This window comes from Phaethon lepturus, unplaced genomic scaffold, assembly GCF_000687285.1.
Source record: "Phaethon lepturus isolate BGI_N335 unplaced genomic scaffold, ASM68728v1 scaffold11727, whole genome shotgun sequence".
In the NCBI taxonomy this organism is placed as follows: domain Eukaryota; kingdom Metazoa; phylum Chordata; class Aves; order Phaethontiformes; family Phaethontidae; genus Phaethon; species Phaethon lepturus.
In genome coordinates this window covers 24,340-45,710 of record NW_010554072.1, presented here as the reverse complement: position 1 = coordinate 45,710, position 21,371 = coordinate 24,340, and the positions used below count along the sequence as shown (strand labels likewise).

Genomic DNA, 21,371 nt, shown 5'->3' with positions numbered 1-21,371 from the left:
CATTTGGAGTTAGGACATTTTGTCTTCCCAAGTAACCGTTACATGTCATGGAGCCCTAGTTTCCTGGAAATGGCTGAACATCTGCCTGATGATGGGAAGCAGTGGATTAATTCCTTGGTTTGCTTTGCTTACATGCACAGCTTTTGCTTTACCTATTAAATTGTCTTCATCTCAATCCACGAGTTTTGTCAAAATTAATACCTCTGAAGTTTAAAGAGAGCCTCCATTTCAAGAAGAAAAACAACTGTGCCAAGTGGAACTTACCGTGATAGCCTACTGTGCTGGTTTTGGCTGGGATAGAGTTAATTTTCTTCATAGTAGCTACTATGGGGCTACATTTTGGATTTGTGCTGAAAATGGTGTTGATAACACAATTGTTATTGCTGAGCAGTGCTTACAGGGTCAAGGCCTTTTCTGCTTCTCACACCACCACAGCAGCGAGTTGGCAGGGGGTACACAAGAAATTGAGATGGGACATAGCTAGGACAGCTGACCCCAACTGACCAAAGGGATATTCCATACCATATGACATCATGCTCAGCAATATAAAGCTGGGAGAAGAAGGAAGAGGGGACATTTGGAGTTAGGACATTTTGTCTTCCCAAGTAACCGTTACATGTCATGGAGCCCTAGTTTCCTGGAAATGGCTGAACATCTGCCTGATGATGGGAAGCAGTGGATTAATTCCTTGGTTTGCTTTGCTTACATGCACAGCTTTTGCTTTACCTATTAAATTGTCTTCATCTCAATCCACGAGTTTTGTCACTTTTCCTCTTCCTTTTTCGATTCTCTTCCCTATCCCACTGGGGGGCAGAGTGAGCAAGTGGCTGCGTGGTGCTTAGTTGACAGCTGGGGTTAAACCACAACACCTACTTTGGGCATAAATATTTCTTGTGGATTCCTCCTTTGCACTTCCTTTTAAAGTAAGTTAGTTAGATCCATTATAGAAGACTGTCTTCAAACCCAAGGTCATCTTGTTTCACTTATTATCCGAGAGTAAAAACCTCCCGTTAGTTAAACTAATCAAAGGCTGAACACCAACTCCATGCATGGAAAGTATTAGGTTTTTACACTATGGCAGCCGGTGGAAAGAAATTCAGTTCACATCCTATGCTGAATTTCACAAAGTTCAAAATAAATTAATCCAGTTCCCCCTTCGAAGATGTGAAGAGACAATGCAAAGGTGGAGAAGATGAGTTTTATATAAATGGCTTGGCTCACAGGACAATCCTATACGTACCCTTTTTAGCAGCTACTGTTTTACTTGGAATTTTCTCTGTTTGTTTTGGGGCAAAAGACGATGAGAAAACAGGAGCAGAATCCTCTTCATCACTGTCCAATTTTGTTGTATCTACAATCACAGAGTATGTTTAGAATAAGATTCATTCACTGCATATTTTTAGTCATCAATATTAACTGCAGTCAAAATTAATCTCAAAAAAGTGCTTCTGATACTTATCTATGATACAAGCTTTGTTCCTCTAAGGATCAGAACCTCCTTCCCCCTTTATAAATCTGGACATCCTTCTTCTATAACCACTGCGTGAAGTTTGTGTATACCACACAAACTCCCTAATGTATTCTGTAACAGTTGCTATAAGATTAAACAGATCAGTAATAACAAGCTCACCATCATCTGTCTTCTGAGAGTAAGATGGAAAAGAGAAGATGTTCCCAAAATCTTGATTTTTCTTGTCTTGAGATGTTTTTCTGCTTCCAGACAGGAAAAAGACATAATATGAGTTGCATTAACTACATACTGAAGTATGTAGACATTATAATATCTATATGAGATATATACCTGTTTTAGCACCACAAAGCATTTCTAGCATTTTTGTATATGCTTGCAGCAGTCGAACCCCTGAAATCACCATTCAGTCATGAACTTCAGGCATTTAAAATTAACAGAATTACATTTTTATCAATAGTTCTGTATACCAGACTGGCACAAGATGGAAAACAGAGAATCTTACAAAATGCAGTTTAACAGATGATATTACTGACAGTGTGCCACAATTTGGTAAGTCATGTTTACCTCTGCATAGGTTAATTGCAAGGCTGCGATAACATACACTTTAATTCCTCCCCAGAAATGTATAGATTTTATGTTATACGGTACATGTAGAGTAACAACAGGTTGATGTTTCTCAGTTTTGTTCAGAGACTTCTGCATTCAAAAAAATTATTAGTAAAGAAATACTGTGGAGTTACAGTACTTACTCTGGAGATGGCTTTGATTTTGCTGGGGAGAAGTCATACTCATCTTTTTCTAAACTGTCTGAGGGAACAAATTCATCCTCTCTGTCATTTGTAACTGGAGAGGCTTTTACTTTGAGCTCATCCAAATCATTATTATTGTTGGCATCATCATCATCATCAGCATCATCTTCTTCTTCTGAGAAGTCAAAAGTATACTTGGGCCTCTCAGCTAAAAAAAAAAACCCACATATATAAATGTTTCAAGATAGTTCTTGATGTTAATACATGTATAAATAAAAGTGGAAATCACTAACCAATCCCTGCCTCAGAGCATACAAGACAAAAGACTGGGGGAAAAGAAACGTGTTTGAGCCTGGAAGAATAAAGGGGGAAAAGAAACGTGTTTGAGCCTGGAAGAATAAAGGGACATTTAAAATGTTACCAGACATCTAACACCACTTGTGGCTTGCTCAGATATCTTCAGCAAATGGCATTAAGATGACATCACTGCGTAAATACTTTTAAGGAATGAGAATCCTTCACTTACAACTGAAATTTTCTCAAATCTATCATTTGAACATTCCTCCTAATCAAATGTTTGAAAAACTGATCAAAAATTTTCCAGAAAAATCTGTGTGTTTTTCTTAAACCATCAAATATTTACTTATTTGCCAAACTTTCAGTCTCTGATATTTTTGCTTTTCATGGACCGTTCAGAATTTTTTTGGTAAATTTTCACTAGCCATTTAGGCTTTTGGGCCTTATCTGACAGTATAATCACATTAGAGTAATTTTTTTTGTTTGTAATGGTATTATCTCACCTATTTCCTGTATAATTCACTACTTTTGTGAGTAATTTCTAGTCTAGTGTTTAGAATAAGGGAAAAGATTTCTGGACCAAGTTACAAAATCTTTCATATCAACTCTTAGGCTCCCAGTCTTAACATTAAGAGTTATTTCACTAACCGCATAGTGAGTGAAGAAAAACATAATGCAAGCTATCTGTAGGAGATAAAGTCCTAAAGGAAGGCTATGGTCAAAGGAAAATGTAGGTTTATAGTTGAAACTTTCATTCACAATGCGCAATTCACAAAAGCTTAGGTACCTGCAGCTCTCCTAAGCAGAGAGTCTCTTGGAATAATCACAGGCTCATTCTCTTCTAAATCACTTTCAGACTTAGATTCATCATCTGACCATGGGTTTCGTTTCTTCACTTTTTTTGCACTGGACTTTGTAGCTGATGGTGTTCTTCTTACCCTGGTACCTGCCACAAGTTAAAGCATTTACTACAGAGTAAAAAATATTCTCATAATTTCTAATTGGTTATAATGCATAAATTTCATATATATTTATCTTAAAAAGTTCTCCTTTAAATGTTATAAATTTTCTTCTCCTTCCTGAAGAAACATTTAATGTGATGAAATGATTTCATACAGAACCTGACCTGCTGCTGCCAAATAAATTTGGTTTTATGACTGAAAAACATGAAAGTCTCTAATTTGAAGTTTTAGCTCCTCTGCAGTCAAACCTCCAGTTTTCTAAAAGTTGCTGAGGTTTTCCAGGAAAAGAACAAGCAGTTTCCCATTATTCAGGGAACATGATCGGGAACAGTTATTGGAAAAATCCAATTAACATGGGAAGCACACTATACCCCATTGGGGGGTAACAATGCAGTCAGCTAATTGCAGGGCAAGCTCAGGTCAAGCTGGGCTAATTGGCTCTGGCTCAACACTGGCTAGGGTAGATTTGAGCTGCCTGTAGACAGCTCAGTCATAACTGTACTCAGTTAACCTATTCAGGTTGGATAATCCCCTGAATAATTAAAAAAGATCTTATCTCCGAAGAAGTATTTGCATAACCACTTTTTATTCCTCTTTTTTAAAAACCTCATACTTAAACATTCTCTTTTGTCTTTAGCTTTCTTTTCTGTTGCTCCACCCCATTACTATGTATTTCTCAAACAGTAATAATAAATTCCTCCTAACCGAGGAAAAAGGAAAGTTAACATATACATTGGTTAGTCTGTCAAGCCATAATATGCATAACTTTTAAAAAGTCAGAATGACAGAATATGTCAATAGGAAAATACATTTATTTAATAAGTTTTACAATCTATACTATGACTCAGACTGAAGGAGAGTGCCATGTCCTTCAATGTCAGAGAGCATGCAAACTAGAAATTTCGGTTTGCACAAAATTTGTCTAATTATGTAAAAATAATTTATTTTTCTACTCACAAATTCAAAGATTTAGACCCCCCAACGAATCGAATGTAGAGGATATAAGATCCACAGCCCCCAGAAAAGCAGCTTACATAACAGAAATTTCAGCAGAGTACTTTCAAGTGTTTCCACACATCTCTTTATGTAAGAAAATCAGATGAAATAGTGATTATTGTGAAATATTTCCCTTCTCACTAAGTGTTAAAAATATATTTAATGTCCAGTTAGTATACACAACTAAGGTTAACTATAACTGTGTACGGATCTTACCAGGCTCCTTCTTCTCTTTCTTAGGTTTAGGGGTTTTAGTTGCTGTGGCTGATGTATTCAGTGAGTCATCCCCACCACCCTCAGCTGGCACACCACCAAATTCTTCATCAAATTCCATTTTTATTGCTAGAGAATCAGCTTCACCCTAAAAATATAGAAAAGTTGGGCAAAATAAAATAAATTCCACCTTTATATTTCAAGATAGAACTGGAATAGTTTTGTAGAAAATAATAAATGAAAGTAGACTAGTATATTGACATTTGTTCAACAGTCTTGGAAAGAAGAAATCTCACTAAAAACACCTGAACAATAAGTAGTCACAAGAGGCTTGCAAATGTAAAAGAAATCCAGTATTAAATTTCTTCATGCATTAGGTCAGCACAATAGTATAAACACAGCATTAATGAGGTCTAGCAATTTGGATTTATGCTACCAGAGTAGAAAAATATAGCACTTAAATAATAAATAATCTAACTATACCAATAGTTTTGATTTACCTTTTTCTTTTTCAGCAATTTCCTACTGGCATCAGCTTTCATGGCAGATGTAATCTGTGGAACTATTCTTCTGCCAAATGGCGATGGCATGGTCTCTTCCAACTGAAGTTTCTTCATCTTGGGTTTACCAACTTTGCCTTTTATTGGTTTGCCAACCATGCCAGCCAAAACATCTTCTCTTTCCTGCGCTTCTACTTTCTAACAAACAAGGCAGGGTGGGGGAACACATTCTTTTTTAACGTGGACAAACTGGAACATGGTGATTATTTAAGATTTATCTCCTTTCTACATGGAGTTTAAGACTTCCCTTTATTCTCACTTGAATTGTACACACTTTCCAGTAATGGAAAACCAACCACTTAATCTTGGTAAATTCTTCATTATCCTGTGCAGTTAAAAACTATGCTTTTATTCAAGATTAAATAAATACAAAATTTTGGACACTGCTAGACTGAAAATCTTTCTTTTATCAAGTTTCTATTTCTCATGTATGTGTCTGGGTACTGGGGTAACTTTTCAGTATTTCAGCATTTAAGCTAAGCAGCTAGTTTCTAGAGTCATGTTTAAGGCACATTTTCCAGTCATTTAATCAGCTTTTTTCACAGTATGAACATATAGCTCAAATACAGACATCTGAACAGAACGCTTCCAATTTGCAGCTGCACCACAAACACACAGAGAAATGGAAAAAAACCCATCTTATTTGTATTATCCTATGTCCCTTCAAAAGATTACATCATCCTTTTCAGGCAACATTGACAGATGAGGCTCAGCAAGTTATCCACCAATAGGTCTTTGCCTTTTTCCAGAGTTACTGATGAGGCAAAGTAAGAGCCCCTCATATAGTACTATAGTCTCTACACACTTCGTTCGTAGGTGTACAGCTTTGCATTTGACAATACTTATTGTCTTACAACCAATCAGAACATGTAGAACTACTATAATTATTACTATTACCATTTACTACTCCCATTTTTTTTTTGTCATCTGAAAACAAATTGTCTCCTGGTAATTTATCTTTTGTCATCATGGACTTGGAAAAACATTAAATTGTACGGATACAAGAGACAATCCCTGAGGAAGACAACTAGGAACACATATACCCAATATTGATTTCCCACTTATCACCATATTTGGATGTCTATCTGCTTTTAATCAAAAATTGGGTAATATTTATTATTTTTGCTTAAATTTTAAAAGCATTAATTGATTAAAAGTATTAATTTGACTAATTTCAATTCAATATTTCTAGAAAGATAGGTAACATAAAACATACTTCAAGCTCTTCAACAAAGGCCGCTAAATCTTCTTTCCAGAGATCTGAAGAAGATTTCCTTTTAAGGTCATTTAGTTCTCTCTCCTAAAACATGAAAGTAGTATGTAGAATGCAAGTTACTAAGTTACAACTGAAGTAAATACTATCGAAAATGAACATTCACAATTAGACACATCAGTAATTACTATATCATTTCAGATCAAAACTTCCATGGTGTACCAACCTTTGAATCTCTCTGCTTAATTAACTCTTCTACTTTCTCTTTCGTGAGTGACCAGAGAGACATGTTTAAGATATAGTTAAAGTCAGGGCCAGAAGTTGAGCCAGAAGCAGAGGAAGCATCATCATTCGGATTCTGTGGGTCCTCCTCTTCTGCTGCCTAAAGTGAAATATTCACAATTACAAGTATTAATAATCTTAGCTCTATGCATGAACTATAACACTGCTCCAAAGCACCATCATAGCGTAATAATGTATGCCCTCACAGATTCGAAAACCCTAACGTTTTTCTGGACCTTTCCAAAAGGACATGTTCCTGTGACCTTCTACAGCTGGATTATTTAATAATTTGATTTAAGAAAACAAATCTGAACCATATGCCTTGTATGCTATGGGCTAGCTATCTCACAGGGTTGAGACCTTTGCCCTTGGGATATTCATGTGTATCTGTTTCTTTAGAAATTAGTACAGTCCTTTGGATAAAAACTGCTATGAAATCCCTGAATGTACAAACTGTAGTTTGGAAATGGATCAAAATTTCTCATAATAATAGTTTTGTTATAAAACACAACACACTGCATGGAGTTAAAATACAGTAGTTAAAAAAAAAAAAGGCAAAGCAAAGCAAATGAGAACTGAAAATAAATAGAGAGAGCAGTGGCAATGGCACAGAAAAGGGGTGGCTGAACACCTTTCTGGGGACAGAAATTTGAAGTTGCTTTTTGAAGTAGTTTCATCTTCCCATAGTAAAGCATGAAATTAAACTTGTCACATATCTCTTTTGGAACAATAAAAAAAAACCTCTTGGGTTTTAAAAAAGCAGAAATAAATATAGGTCAAGGTCAAATTTAGTAAAGTAAGTTAAAAAGTCATAACTTTATTGTTTTCAGGTTTCATTACAGAAAACTGATGAATAAGTTATATCTAAATAATTACATTTTGCAATCATATGACAAATAAATAATACGGGAAAAATCAGTTACATGTGTGGGGTAACTGATGCAGTATTTTATATATCAGCCGGTCAGAAATCAAGTTACCAGTTTTGATTTGGGTATGTTAAGAAATTCAATCCTCTGCATTCTCATTTTCACACTTGTATTTCTAAGAATTATCCATATACAATACCAATATTATGAGATAGTATTTTTGTATAAGTTTAATGCATTTTTTAAAATGGAAGCCAATAAGGAATAATGAGTAATTTATAACACACATAACACTTTAAAAAGATTAAGTTAGACTACTAGAAACACCTGAATAAATTAATATAACTTATACCATTAACAGCATCAAATATGTCAAGAGATTTCAGATTATTACCTTTTCCTGTGCTTCTTTCCAGGCTTTTACTGGATCGGATTCATAACCTCTCTGGACCAACATCTGAATCAAATCTCTTTTTGATCTGTTCTCTACAAGACACACACACAACGGGGTGGGGAGGAATCAGTGTCATGAAAAATAAACATCTTACAAGCTAAGTACATTCTACTATATTTAAATAATTTCCAAATTTTCCCCACTGTTACCAATTCTAACTTATATTTACTCACCTATGGTAATTTTTCCTTGTATCTTCTCTAGAACAAAACGAGCTTGATTGTTAAGCTTCGTAGATTCTGCACCCAACATTCCCACAAGCCATTCCTTGCGTAAACTATAATAATGTAATCGTAAATCAAAGAATTCCTTCAAGATGTCTTGCACAGTTTCATACTTCTTTAAACATCCCATATGATCAAATAGCACCTATAAAATACATAATATACTGCTTGAGAGAGATTGCATAACTCAAACTTTGTTAATCTTTGTGTACGAGTTTATTTCTATTGTACATATATATGCACCATACAAAAAGCAGTATTTTGAAGACTGTGAACTCAAACCTGACTATGGAACTATACAGCACATAGCTGGATAGTTCTTTTTATTCACAAGTAGATTTAAGATGAGATTTATGGTAACACGTTCAAACTAGAGAAATATGCCTGAATTCAGTTGAATGACTAATTTTGTCTAAATATTAAAGCACAAATTTAGTAGCACCTAATGATTCACAACTATTAACAGTTGAAAAGCATCTTTAATAATTCTTCAATTCAGCTGTGAAATCTGCCACTTTTCAGCTGTGAAAACTGCCATCCTTCAAGTTCAAGCACAAAGAAAGTAAGAAATCATTTTCACATCATAGGTAGAATCAATCCTGCCCGGCTTCTGACATCTCCAGTTTAGACATTTATAGGCGAACTAGTCACCCCAGGCGCCCTCTATAGTCAAATGAAAGAAATAAGCACCTCTAGAGGGCAATTCATCTATCTAAAACATCTATCTGGGAGTTGCGTGAACAATGACTAGCTCACATAATTTTTTAAGATGCTTACACTAGGGTAGATTAACTCCTACAGATACACAGAAAGCAGCCCTTACTATTTATTCCAGTAGGCAGAAAATGAAAGATTAAGCTGCAAAACATTTTGTAATCTGTTAAAGAATAACTTGAAGACAGATTCTCACAGTAGTTCATATGGCTGTTTAAACCTGTGAGAAATACCATCACCTTGATTTGGTAGATATGCTTTTCAAGCACAATGTACGAAATGGGTTGAGCAAAGCCTTTTTCCTCTTCCAATTCTATGATCTTTAATTTATTTTTAACATATTTTCACATAGCTTTTGATTTATACAATAGCAGCAACAGTAATGATATTTTTGCTTTGTGATAATATCTGAAAGTTATGAATATAAAATATGAAAAAAAACATAGAACTGTTTTTTCAGTCTCTGTAAAGACAGGTTATTTGGAAATATTCTGGCAGAAATTATCTTACAATTCAAAACACTCTCATAACAGAGACACATGTATATTTACTCCCATTCTTACTCCCATCTTGTTACAACCAGAATAAATCATCTGTTTACTACAACCAGTAATTTACATCACTATTATGTCTTCAGCAGCTTAAGGATGGTGTTCTCTATATCTTACAACCTAGAATGGGATTTGTGTTTGTGGAAACATCGTATCATTTCACTCCTATTAGAAGAGTAATAGTCCTGCATAAAGTGCAATTTTGAAAACGTAACTTGTCTCAAGTTTAAAATTCAAATCTAAGTATAATATGGCAGAAAGCTATTTGTATGACCTACTTTACATTAACCATTTTTGGTTAGCTGCACAGGAACTTTTCAGTTACGGGAAAATAACTACCCTGAGCCTTTGTAATTTGGTTTGAAAGATTCATCAGAACTAAAATGAATTTGCTGATCCATATGGACTTAGTATTTGTCATCACTACAATTTTGTACTATTCAAACAATTTCAAATACACAATACACTGTTCATTTACCAAGTACCAAAGTACATTACAGAAATACCTGAGTTTACAACAAGCAACAGTAAGGATTCTGATAGCCAAACATTAAAAAGTTACCATAGAATTACAAGTAAGACTTGTTTGAAGCTTAAAGACTTTGTGCAATCCAGCAGCTTCTGCCTGTGCAAGTTTTTCTTCTGTCATCTTCACAACAAATTTCACAGTTGTATCAGTGTGGTATTCCTTATAGTCAGAAATCAATGCTGGAGTTTTTTCAGTCCCATTCAACATAGGTTCTAGAACCTGTTCTTTGTACACCTATTAAAAATAGGGTAGCAAAAAAAAAAAGCAGCACTTCTTAAATTCCTTAAACCAACTGAACAACATAAGATTTCAAAGCTTTGTGCATTACATCTGATACCAGTTATAATTTACAGAACCAGTATAATCTGCAAAACACAGGCCAAGACTAGCACAAACATAAGAGGCATCTAACAAGAACCGAAAATTCTACTCAAAAGTAAAACGGGGTTATATATTAATTCAGCAGAAGACGACAGTAGATGTAGCAAACCATCTTCTACAAAGGCATACAAAACAATGAAACCATGTTCCCTTCCAGGTATGTATAATAATCAGAAATTGTGTTAGAAGTTCATCCAGATGTAGAATTAAATAATTTAGTAAGGAACTTTTCATTGTTTTTTGTTTTTTTACGTAAATGTATTTCACTGTTACTTACTTGGGTCCATGTCCTTACAGGAAGCTCTGTGATTTCTACTGTGTTCCTGTCCACCACAAATATTTCACCACTGACTACATACTGGTTTTGACCAAGTTCCTGAATGGTTCCTTTGAAGTTCTTGTAGTTTGGGAGCTGAAATTGCAAAAACCAGCAAAGTGGTTATAATCTTTATAATTAAATGTTGCAAAAATATTTGTTTCCCATACACCTTACAGCTATCACTTTATATTGCACTAATCCATCAACCAGCCTCTCATGTCTGGAAATCTTAAGTCATAGGAAAAATACTCCAGAAAACACAGAATACACCCATGCAAGTGACAGGAGCAAGTCTTAACATCTACAGAGTAGATGAATGATTAAGAAGATGCAGCTGAACCCAATGAGTTGATGGGTTTTTTGTTTGTTTTGTTTGTGGGGGTTGTTTGGGGTTGTCTCACAATAACTTTACAGAAGTGATGCTGCCTCCCCTAACCATTTTTTCATTCTTGTGCTGTTTGTCAAAGACAGTGGAACCCATCCAGTTTAAAAAGTAACTAACAGGGTGGGGAATTTTTTTTAACTGAATTGATTCCCTTATCCAGCTTACCATGCAGCCACAAACACATACCAGCATACAGAAAGGAGCTAGATGGAGGCAGAACTGCCTCTTTCAACCACAGTGAAGCTTCAATTGACTGTAAGACTACACAGAAGGCCTAGGAGTCCTAAAGGAAGGGCAATGGATTGCATTAATTTAAAAAAAAAAAAAAGTCTATTAATTGTTCCCAAGAATTTGCAAAAGGAAATTCACCATGTCATGAAAATTGATACTGCACACTCAGTGAACTGTGGTCTAAGTAGAGAAGAAAAGATGTTTCTGCTTCTATGATTTGGTAAACACAGCAAAGTAGCAATATCCATCAGTTGTAAATAAAGGTTACATTAGCTGTACTACATCTGTTGGTTACAGATAAATATTTCTGTCCACATTTTTTTTAAGTAAACACCACTTCTGAGACTTCTTATAAAATTTTAAATACAGAAACAGAAGCTAGATGCCGTTCAGAAGCTGCTGATTTTCTTGACAGTGACAGTATCTTCTCCTATGCTTACAGATACATAAAAGAGTACAATTCAGACAAGACAGAGGAAATGTTAAGTTTGGCTGAAGATAAGTAGTAGTATCTTCAAAAAGGGAAGAGTGGTACAGCTTTTTACTCTACTGCCATGTCATAACTACTCTGTAAGACTTGCAACTGTGAAGGCTTATAGTCAGCAGACTGAAGAAAAAGTCCTCTAAAATAATTGGAAAAATACAAATCGCAATGTTTTTTGCTTCAAGGGGAACTTCCCCAGCCTTATCCCAACAGTCAAGTCAAGCTCCTACAGAAAATTACTAGGACAAGCCAACTCCGATGTTCCAACAATCAAGCATTTCTAGAGTGATATGAATTAATTTTGTTAGTACAAAATACAGTTTGTTTCGCAAATATATAAATACCAGCATATGCTATTATTTTTACCATTGGGTGGGGATCTAAGCCATCCAGCATTCGTCTGACATTGTTTACAATCTCTCTGGTATCGTAGTTTGGAAGTTTGCAAGCCCATCCGGTACCAATTCCTTCAGCTCCGTTTACTAAAACCATAGGAATGATGGGAATATACCATTCAGGCTCTACACGTTGGTTGTCATCATAAAGGAATTTAAGCAAGTTGTCATCCACCGATGGAAAAAGCAGCCTTGCTAAAGGGCTTTAAAAAAAGAAAAAGAATAAGACTGTTTAATTGGAGTCCAGTAAGTAAAGTACATAATGCTTTAAGAGTCTATGGGTCCAGATATGACCTATTTGTAGATTTTTTTCATTTCTTCCTTTCTCTTTGCCATTCTGAAGCTGAAAATACAATGTACATACCTCCTGCAAAAAGGAAGTTCTTCCCAATGGAAGAGTGTGTCCTACAGGATATACTAGTAATTGATGACATTTAAAATCTACAAAAACAATATTCTTTGAAGCATTCAGAACACACAATTCAATAGGACAGCATGTCACCCAGTAATAAAGCAACACAGCACAAACAGCTGCAAAACTTTGTTCCTTATTTGTAGGCCTAGCAGTCTCTGAAAATACTACAGAGGTTTTACTGGAGACTCCTTTTGCTCATCTAGAACATTTTCCTGGGTAAATACAATTTCCAGCACCTCAGGCAAAAAGGAAAATGTACCAAACTAGGTTGCTACAGAAAGAACATATATGAGAATGGGAATAAAATCTGATACTTCCATACAAAGCTTACAGTTAGAGGAAAAGAAGAAACTACACGGAATTTTAGGCAAAATATCACACTGAAATTAGGAAATAAAAGCAGCAACATAACTTATAAAATAGTATAATTTACATTAAGGAACACATTTTAATACTCTGCATGCCAAATTGAATTTCAAGGTATTAGCTGTGAAAAATCAGTATCATTAAATTAGGTCTTCATTATTAATTATGTATGTCTAATTTAGCTTGAAGAAAACTCATCTGAAAGGAAAAGAATCCATCCCAACTTTCAAGTCTATGCTGAGTTGCAGGACTTATCACCAGGTAGCAATACAATTTCTATGATGAAACTGAATAGATTTCACATTGAACAGGGAAACTGGAAGCTACTTCTGCAAGAAGTCACAATTTAAGATCAGTAACTAATCTGAGTGATCTGCATTTTCAGCCTTCAGCCTTACGATTCAAAGTTTAATTCGTTAAAAGCTACAATTCTTACAGCAGTTCTATGCATTGAAAATCATGCAAAAACACACTTATAGACATAAAGCAGAATTTGAACTTCTATCAAACTATTCCAATACTCTCCCATTCCTCTCCCACAAAAAACCCTGTAGTGTTGTGAAAGGATCAGATTCATAACAAGGCTTTTTAAATGCATGTGTTTAGCTTTACGTTTGTGTTTACCTTAACATGGTGAAAATATAGCGAGGGCTGGCAGCATCCTTTCCACCATGAAGCCTGGTACCAAACTGACCAATAGGTTGTAGCAGATTAACATTGTTACTTCCAACAAAGTTCTGAGCCAAGTTAACAATAGTCATCATTAACGCTTGCTGCAAGAAAATACATATTCATAGTAATAAGTATAGGAAGAGACAGTCTTTCCTTAATCAGCCAATAAAATTTATTTTTAATGCCCCAAAACTGTGTGACTAACCTGAATTTAATTTCAAAAAAAGAGTCCTCCCTGAGAAAGGAATGTGGTAAACCTGTTACAAGAGCTGCTGGCAAAACATAATGCTTCCTCTTCCACAGCCACATCGCCTCCCTGATTTAAGTGTCCTTACATTCTATGCTTGTGAAAAAACCTGGGTTTCTCCATTTTTTCTAAAGCACTTCTCTGGAGGAATGAAAGGGGCACAAACTGACTGCACTTAACTGCAGCACAAACTACTACTCATTGCTTTTAAAGAGAGAGAAGGAAGAATGGAGAGAGACTGTTAATATGACAACTCTTGCTAATATTTCAGATAAACAAAATAGGAGCTAGAAATAATCTTTTTTCCAACATTGTATCAGGCTTTTGAAGAACGGTATCTCTTCTTCTCACCTTAAAATACTATATTTCTTAAGACACATACTGTCTTAGTACATTGCTCTCATATTCCTATGATTTGCAAATCTAGAAGCTAGCTAGGGAATTAGTTATCTACTATTTCACCATAACCCACAAACTATTTGGAATACCACTGCGCACAAGGGCTTGAGAAGAATGGAAATATGTTGTTTTATTAAGCTACATACTGTTTGATTCATTTTATTTAAAAGTAAATCTTGATTAGTAGACATAACCAGTAATTTTGCAATTTCAATACAGCAAACATTTTCCTAGCATTTTATATAGGCTAAAAATTCTCACAACTTTACCATCCTTCATACTCACCTCCCCATGGTGATAAGCTGACATTTCAGCAACAGAACCAGCCAGCTGAGCAACCTTTACTTCACGCTTATCATTTCTCTTAAAGCAAGTGAATAAAACTTTGCGTTGCCCTGGTTTTAAACCTATTAAGAAGAATATCCCATTTTCAACACATACACAAGCATATGTTTTTGAAGTAATAAACTTGTTTTGCCTTATTATCATTGCAAATCTCTCAAGAGAAGCCTAAACACTAAGTAATAACAAATTAATATCTCAATTCTTTTAAAATAATAAAAAGTATTTTATCAAACTGAAAAAGTTACCAGAAAAGTGGAAACATAACCCTTTCAGCCAGCCATTACTATGCAGCATACATAATTCTAATGAACAGCAACTTTATCATAAATGTACACCTTCCACAAGTCAGGTTGTTCCTTTCCAGTCTACTCAGCAAATTGTTTTTCTAAGAATATCAACACAAATTCAGCAGTGACAACTGTAACTGTAGCTTACATGTATTTTAAAGCACTCTTAAATTTTACTTTTTGTGTGAAATTCTCAAATATTCATTAAAATTCAACAAAAAGATATATTATTTGTCTCCCTTCTAGATCTTTTAAAATTTTAACAAAGGAGCCAGCCTCTTTGATCTTCTAATTCATTTTTATTGTTTAGGCACACTTTAAGTACAACATCCATGTGGAAGGGATTGCATCATTTTTTCTACATGTTATCTAGAACTCATAACCAGTTCTAGAGCATGCTTATTGATCTATTGAATGTTTTAATTCACATACATTTCTGAAATGCACTGAAATATTGCTGTTACCATTACTAACCTGGGTCAAACATTAAGAGCAAAAATTGAATAAAAAAAAGACAGACTCCAATTTCCATTTCATTTAAATATGTAACATCCAATTTTCTTTACAATGAGCGTGCGTTATGTTTTTCTACCAAAAATCTATTGAATGTAACAGACTTAGAGGATTTCCTTTACACAGGAGAATCACCAAAGAGTAAGAGTGGTAACTAGTATAGTCAAAATGTTCTTCTTCTCTAATTTTTCTGAGATTTGCCATGAGGTTAGCCTGTTTTACATACCACCTGATGATACTGAAGAACAAAAACCATTGCTAGAGCACTACACCTGCTGAACAGTTCACATATCCATGCTCAGAATGCAGAATTACAGCCAAAGTTGGCAGAAACACTGATAGCATTTATATATAATATGCAAAATATTGTATGTATAGTATTGTACATACTATATATGAATACTGTATACTACATATGTATAGTGTTATACATATGTGCAATATGGAGAACAACTATATATAGTATTATATATATAATATAGTATATGCACACACACAAATATATGAACAAATAAATAAGTTCCCTTCTCATTTTTTTAACATTTCTGCAGACATAATCTTGGAGAACTTTCATTACTCCAGAGCAGTAAACTATGAAATGCTTGCATAGAGGCTACCAGTTAATCCAAGTACCCAACCATGGGAGGAAGTAAGTCTGGAGATGCTGAAACAGAGACTGACATTCTTTGATTCCCAAGAGATGTGTCTGCATATCTAACCCAGCCTCATTCTGCAGCAGAGCTGGAGATTCATTCCACCAGGAAGCTACTACCCCCATTTACCTGTGAACTATCCCACTTTCTCATCTGAAATACAAAAAGTTCTTGCTGCATGAATACTTTGGTATGGGCCCTGCACTCAGCTGTCGACTGGAATTTTAATTATTATAAATACTTAAAAGACTTGATTTCTCTGAGGGTTTGACTAGAAAAAAAGCACTTGTATGGTCTAGGGAATGGGTCTGGTTAAGGAAAAAGGCTGCACAGCAACAGCTTAAAATTTCTCACAGAAAAAACATGGCAATTTCTTAGCATATAAATGATAACAAACAAAAATATAAAAGTTCTTGTATTCCCTACTTGAATGCATTAATTTCCAATACAAGTCACAGGCTTAAAAAACGACAATAAAGAGGAGTGTTCCAACAAATCACAATGAATTATCAGCTTACCATCAACAAGGGAAGGGATAGATCTCTCGTTGTCTGAATTTGAGAAAAGGATCAACTCCTTGTTAATGAAGTCATTGTAAGTCAAATGTTTTGTTGCTGTACCATATAGAAATTGCTGGAAAAAAACCCACATACATTATTCATTCAATACAAAAACTACATTACATTTAAACCTTCTCCACCAGATTTATTGCTATTATTTAGGACTTACCTCAGGAAGGCCATGTAGCCGACGTTGTCGCCTGTCCTCCATGAAGTTTGTTAACCATTCTTTTCGGTCATCAATCTTCTTCTTACTGAAGGCCTGGAAAGATTCCAAGTACACTAAATTATCAGCATATATATGTTTGTGTAAATGTGTGTTACTTTAGTCAGAATTTTAAGTGTATTGCACTATCTGATCAAGTCCTCAATAATACTTATTCAGACAAGATAATCCATAACACTAATATTTACATTTAAGCAGCAGTACAAGCACATGACCTTTCAGACATCGTTGCACAAGGTTTTTTGAAATGACAGATCTCTCACTGATCATAATTTATATTACTTTCCTGAAATCTGTACACATTTAGACAAATCTTATCATTCTTATTGCTCTCTTTACATCAGAGCTGTCCTTTGATACACGACTTTAAAGGTGTTGGGAACTTTCCTTAAATAATTTTAAGGTTGGGGTCATCATTTAGACTGAACTACAAGCAGATGTTATCAAGAAAATTAACTGAAAGTCTTAGAAAAAATACCCCATTCTTCTTGTCCTTTCCATGCCCTGTTTGCTCTGTCAGCCACAGAATGCCAATAATTTGTAGCTGTTCCTGGGTGGTTGGCCCTAGTCCTCGTAAGAAAATTGAGAACTTAACAAAACTGACACTGCATGAAAAGCTTAAGCCAGAGTTTAGGCCAGCTGACTGAGGGCCTTGGTCTTCACCATGACAAGGTATCACTTTAAAGCAACCACTTATCTCTACAAAAAGACACAGGAATGTTCTGAAAGACTTTGTTTCTGTAAGAGGACAAAGTTCCCCTCCAGTGAGTTTCTCCTCCAGAAGACTAAGAGAAGAATACATAAAAACTGAATATGTGGTTTAAGGAAAATTTCAACTAATTTGGGAAAATTTTATGAGTTGTTGAAATATTGCCTTTTTTTCCTCAAGGAATAACATATAGACACTCCACCATGTCCTGCATTCAACCACTCTCCTGCATAAGACAACAGTCATCAGTGCTATCTTTTCTAAAAGACTCTAACTGGAGCACTCCAAAAGAGCTCAATGAGTAGTGTCATTTCCTTGGAATGGAAGGAATTCCTTACCTTATGGTATTACATAATAAATAGTAAACCTTAGTAACTTACTCTCTGAGAAAGGGACTAAGTGGTATCACCCTGTTTTGCATCAGATTGACTTCCTTTGTGGACAAAGCTCAAGAATTCAATGTCAGATATCTGAAGGCTTAAGATTAGGCTTTTGTAAAAACATGACTAAATTCTTACAATTTTTTTCTGCCTCCTTTCAGTGTACCTATACTTTTTCTAGACCACTGAATCGACAAATGACCAAGAGCTGGATTAGCATAAAATTATTTTAATAGAATAAAAATAGAATTAATATAATAAAAAGTTTGAATAAAAACTATTCTCAAATATTTATTCTTGAATAGAATAAAAAGGTGGTTTTTTTATTTCTCCACTTAAAACTGCTATTCCAAGACTTCATTTGCTAGCAAAAGAGGTCTTCAGAATGCTGAGGAATTTGCTATGTGGAGTAATTTTTGTTTTCCTAGATTACAGCTACCATGAGGCCTGGTAGGGCCTATAATCTTACACCACCTATGGCCAGAGGTAAACTTGGGGCTGGAATTATAGCTATCAGTGGAGAAAATGTGGGTAGGAGTATAAGTGAAGCTTCTGTTAACAGCTTGAGTACTAGTCAGTAGTTGTTCTCGGTGTAACAGAGATGACTAGCTTCTTCCCGAATTGACGGAATATTATTTTAGACAACAGTGAGGATCAGCTGTAACAGGTTATATGGCCTCAGATATCAGCCTGTATATGGACTTCTATTTGCAGAAATAGAGCTCAGAATTTTAATAAGGGAAGTCAGGTTCTCTCCGCCAATTGGTTACATGTATATGCAAACATACAGACTCCTTTTCTATCTGTATGAACACACTTCTCTAGAACGGGGAACCACATACATGGATTATATTTAACTGCCTCTTGGGCAGAAGTAAAACGAGTGGTACAAATAACTTCTGACACATCAGGCTGGTTTTCTTCAACAGAACAGAACAGATACCTACTATACCTTTCTGTTGGAAAAAACACACCATTTTACTAGGTCCACAGTACAAGGAAAAAGTTATTATGTAAGGAAAAAGTTGTTTTGTCTAAGATGGGCATTTTCCCATTTTTCTTTTTTCTCTCCTACCCCTTTTTCTCTCTAATATCACCTACAACTAAAATAGCAAATTAAAGTAGATAAAAGGTGAAACATTTCTTGAGAAAACAGCTTCATTCCAGACACTACAACTTTTGTTGTTCCACAGGCTGTCTTTGAAAGACAAGTACTTTCCTGTACACAACTATCTACAAGATTTCACATTCAAATATTTAGAACATACGCATAAATACAGGTATGCCACACTGATATATCTTCAATGAATAAATGGTATTTATCTCACCTTATTTGCTCAGAAACAAAACACGGATCCCTAAGTAGATGTAAAACATCATTTGTTTGGGCTCTACTGCCTTACTCAGAATACTCTTTTGCATGTTTTGTCTTTAAAAACAAGTCTGAATGTAATGTTTCTTGATATCCATACCACACAAAATTCATCAAAGCTACTAAGCAGAAGGCAGAGCTCATTTTGTAGCATGGATAAAGCTCTTACTCCAAAATTTAAAATCTTTTCCAAAAGCTTTTTTCTCTCCCAAATGTAATTTTTTTCTGTTACTCAAAGAAAAACCACCAACAAACAAACCCAACCCTGTTAGGACTTCCTCACATACCATTTTCAGCAAACAATGGAAACTAAAAGTACCTTATAGAAGCACTTTTATAAGTTCTTACCAGTGTAATGGCAGCATCATCTTCAGGACCAGCATATCGAAATAAGATCCGATGTCTTTCCATATCAGCAAAATATTCTTTTGCTTCTTTAGCAGTGCTGGTACCCAAACCTGTACAATAAAAAGAATAGTTACTCCATACTCAAAATTTAAATTTTATTATTTTACCCCTTTTATTTTACTGGGAATATTATAAAATCATTACAGAAGACACTATCATGAAAACAGCTACAAATAAAACTTCATAGTTCCCATTTACTATGTATTTTTAGATCCATGAGGTTCACTTATTTGTTTTTAAACAAACCTTTGTAGTATTTTATCTTCCATGCTTTATGATTCTCCATATGCTTCTTCCACTCGTCAAATTCAGGAATACTATAGAATGAAAGTTCTTGCTTATTTTTGCTTGCCTTTAAAAAACAAAAAAAAAAAAACCTGATCAACTTTTCTGTTGCACTGTCAGTCATACATAAAATCTCATTAATAGAACCCATACCTTTACAATAGGAGTGATGAATTCCTCCAGAAAGCCATGTTTCAACAGTGACGGCCAATTATGATGAATAAAATTGATCAACAAGCCTTTTATGTGAGATCCATCCTGATCCTGAATCAGAACATGAAAACATGAGGCAATCTTATAAAATGTCACATCCCCCAAAACCATCAAAAAACCCACTCGCTGGCCTGGATACATCAAAACAATGTCTGTTGACACAAGGCATGGAAAGGAACAGTTAATTTTAATTTGAATTCCAAACTGGACCTCAGTAATGCCACCTATGAATGGCACTATCCCTGAGCTAATCCTTGACTCTTCCAAGCCAAGTGCACAGTTGCAGTTCAAAGGTTTCTTCGCCTGTGGCATGTTTTCTCTGAGAGCTAGACAGCTCTGCCAGACACCATGGAGCTGAATCTTTGCGGAAGAAAGCCAAGCCTGGGCCATAGTTCTCATTGGTGTTAAGATGCTTGATAGTTCAACCTCTCTGGGAAAAATATAACAATGCTTCACAAATACCCAAAGCATAGGATTTCTAGACTTCTAAAATCTGAACAATAGACACATACTTCATGAAATTATCTAAAAATAATTGCCTGCATTCTTGACTCTCCCTGACTTTCTAGCATTAATACCTCATCTACTGTTCCTTTTTGTGCTTACTTTCCACGTATTTTTGAGTTATCAAAAGCATTCTTGTTTATACATGTTTTTATTATTAGTTTGGCATCTCTGCTACTATGCAGCGAAGTTCAGCTGTTTATTTGGAGTAACCAAAACAACATATAGATAAATTATTCCCATAAAGAAACCTCATACATTAGGGTACCCTCTGAATACAGCTTGTCATAATGCAGAGACAGGTTATAATGCACAAAAATGTAACCTACCAAACAGCAGCAAAACACATTTTAAGAAGCTCTGTATATTAAAACCTGTGAATTTCAGACTAACCTGATCTGTCATGATCATAATTTTTCCATATCTCAAGCTTTTCAAAGATTCTGGATCTTCATAGCTTTTCTTGTATTGTAGTCCAACTATTTTGATGATGTTGTTGATTTCTGCATTTTCCATAATCTGGATAAAAAAGTCAGTG

At 35.0% G+C, this 21,371-nt stretch overlaps 1 protein-coding gene across 1 annotated transcript in view; it reads right to left on the bottom strand.

Annotated features, from left to right (window-relative positions):
- The window catches only part of TOP2B (topoisomerase (DNA) II beta 180kDa), a gene marked incomplete at its 5' end in the record, with an annotated part of 47,642 nt that overhangs the window by 6,129 nt on the left and 20,142 nt on the right, over positions 1–21,371 (bottom strand). Inside the window, 21 exons of the mRNA XM_010291712.1 lie at positions 1,241–1,351; positions 1,631–1,713; positions 2,221–2,428; positions 3,305–3,463; positions 4,692–4,836; positions 5,189–5,386; positions 6,465–6,548; positions 6,688–6,843; positions 8,007–8,098; positions 8,240–8,435; positions 10,118–10,318; positions 10,743–10,877; positions 12,251–12,482; positions 13,685–13,833; positions 14,664–14,785; positions 16,695–16,809; positions 16,906–16,998; positions 19,772–19,881; positions 20,078–20,183; positions 20,270–20,380; positions 21,227–21,352. Of these exons, the coding sequence (XP_010290014.1) occupies positions 1,241–1,351; positions 1,631–1,713; positions 2,221–2,428; positions 3,305–3,463; positions 4,692–4,836; positions 5,189–5,386; positions 6,465–6,548; positions 6,688–6,843; positions 8,007–8,098; positions 8,240–8,435; positions 10,118–10,318; positions 10,743–10,877; positions 12,251–12,482; positions 13,685–13,833; positions 14,664–14,785; positions 16,695–16,809; positions 16,906–16,998; positions 19,772–19,881; positions 20,078–20,183; positions 20,270–20,380; positions 21,227–21,352 (2,932 nt within the window). The remainder of the gene's footprint in view (positions 1–1,240; positions 1,352–1,630; positions 1,714–2,220; positions 2,429–3,304; positions 3,464–4,691; positions 4,837–5,188; positions 5,387–6,464; positions 6,549–6,687; positions 6,844–8,006; positions 8,099–8,239; positions 8,436–10,117; positions 10,319–10,742; positions 10,878–12,250; positions 12,483–13,684; positions 13,834–14,663; positions 14,786–16,694; positions 16,810–16,905; positions 16,999–19,771; positions 19,882–20,077; positions 20,184–20,269; positions 20,381–21,226; positions 21,353–21,371) is intronic.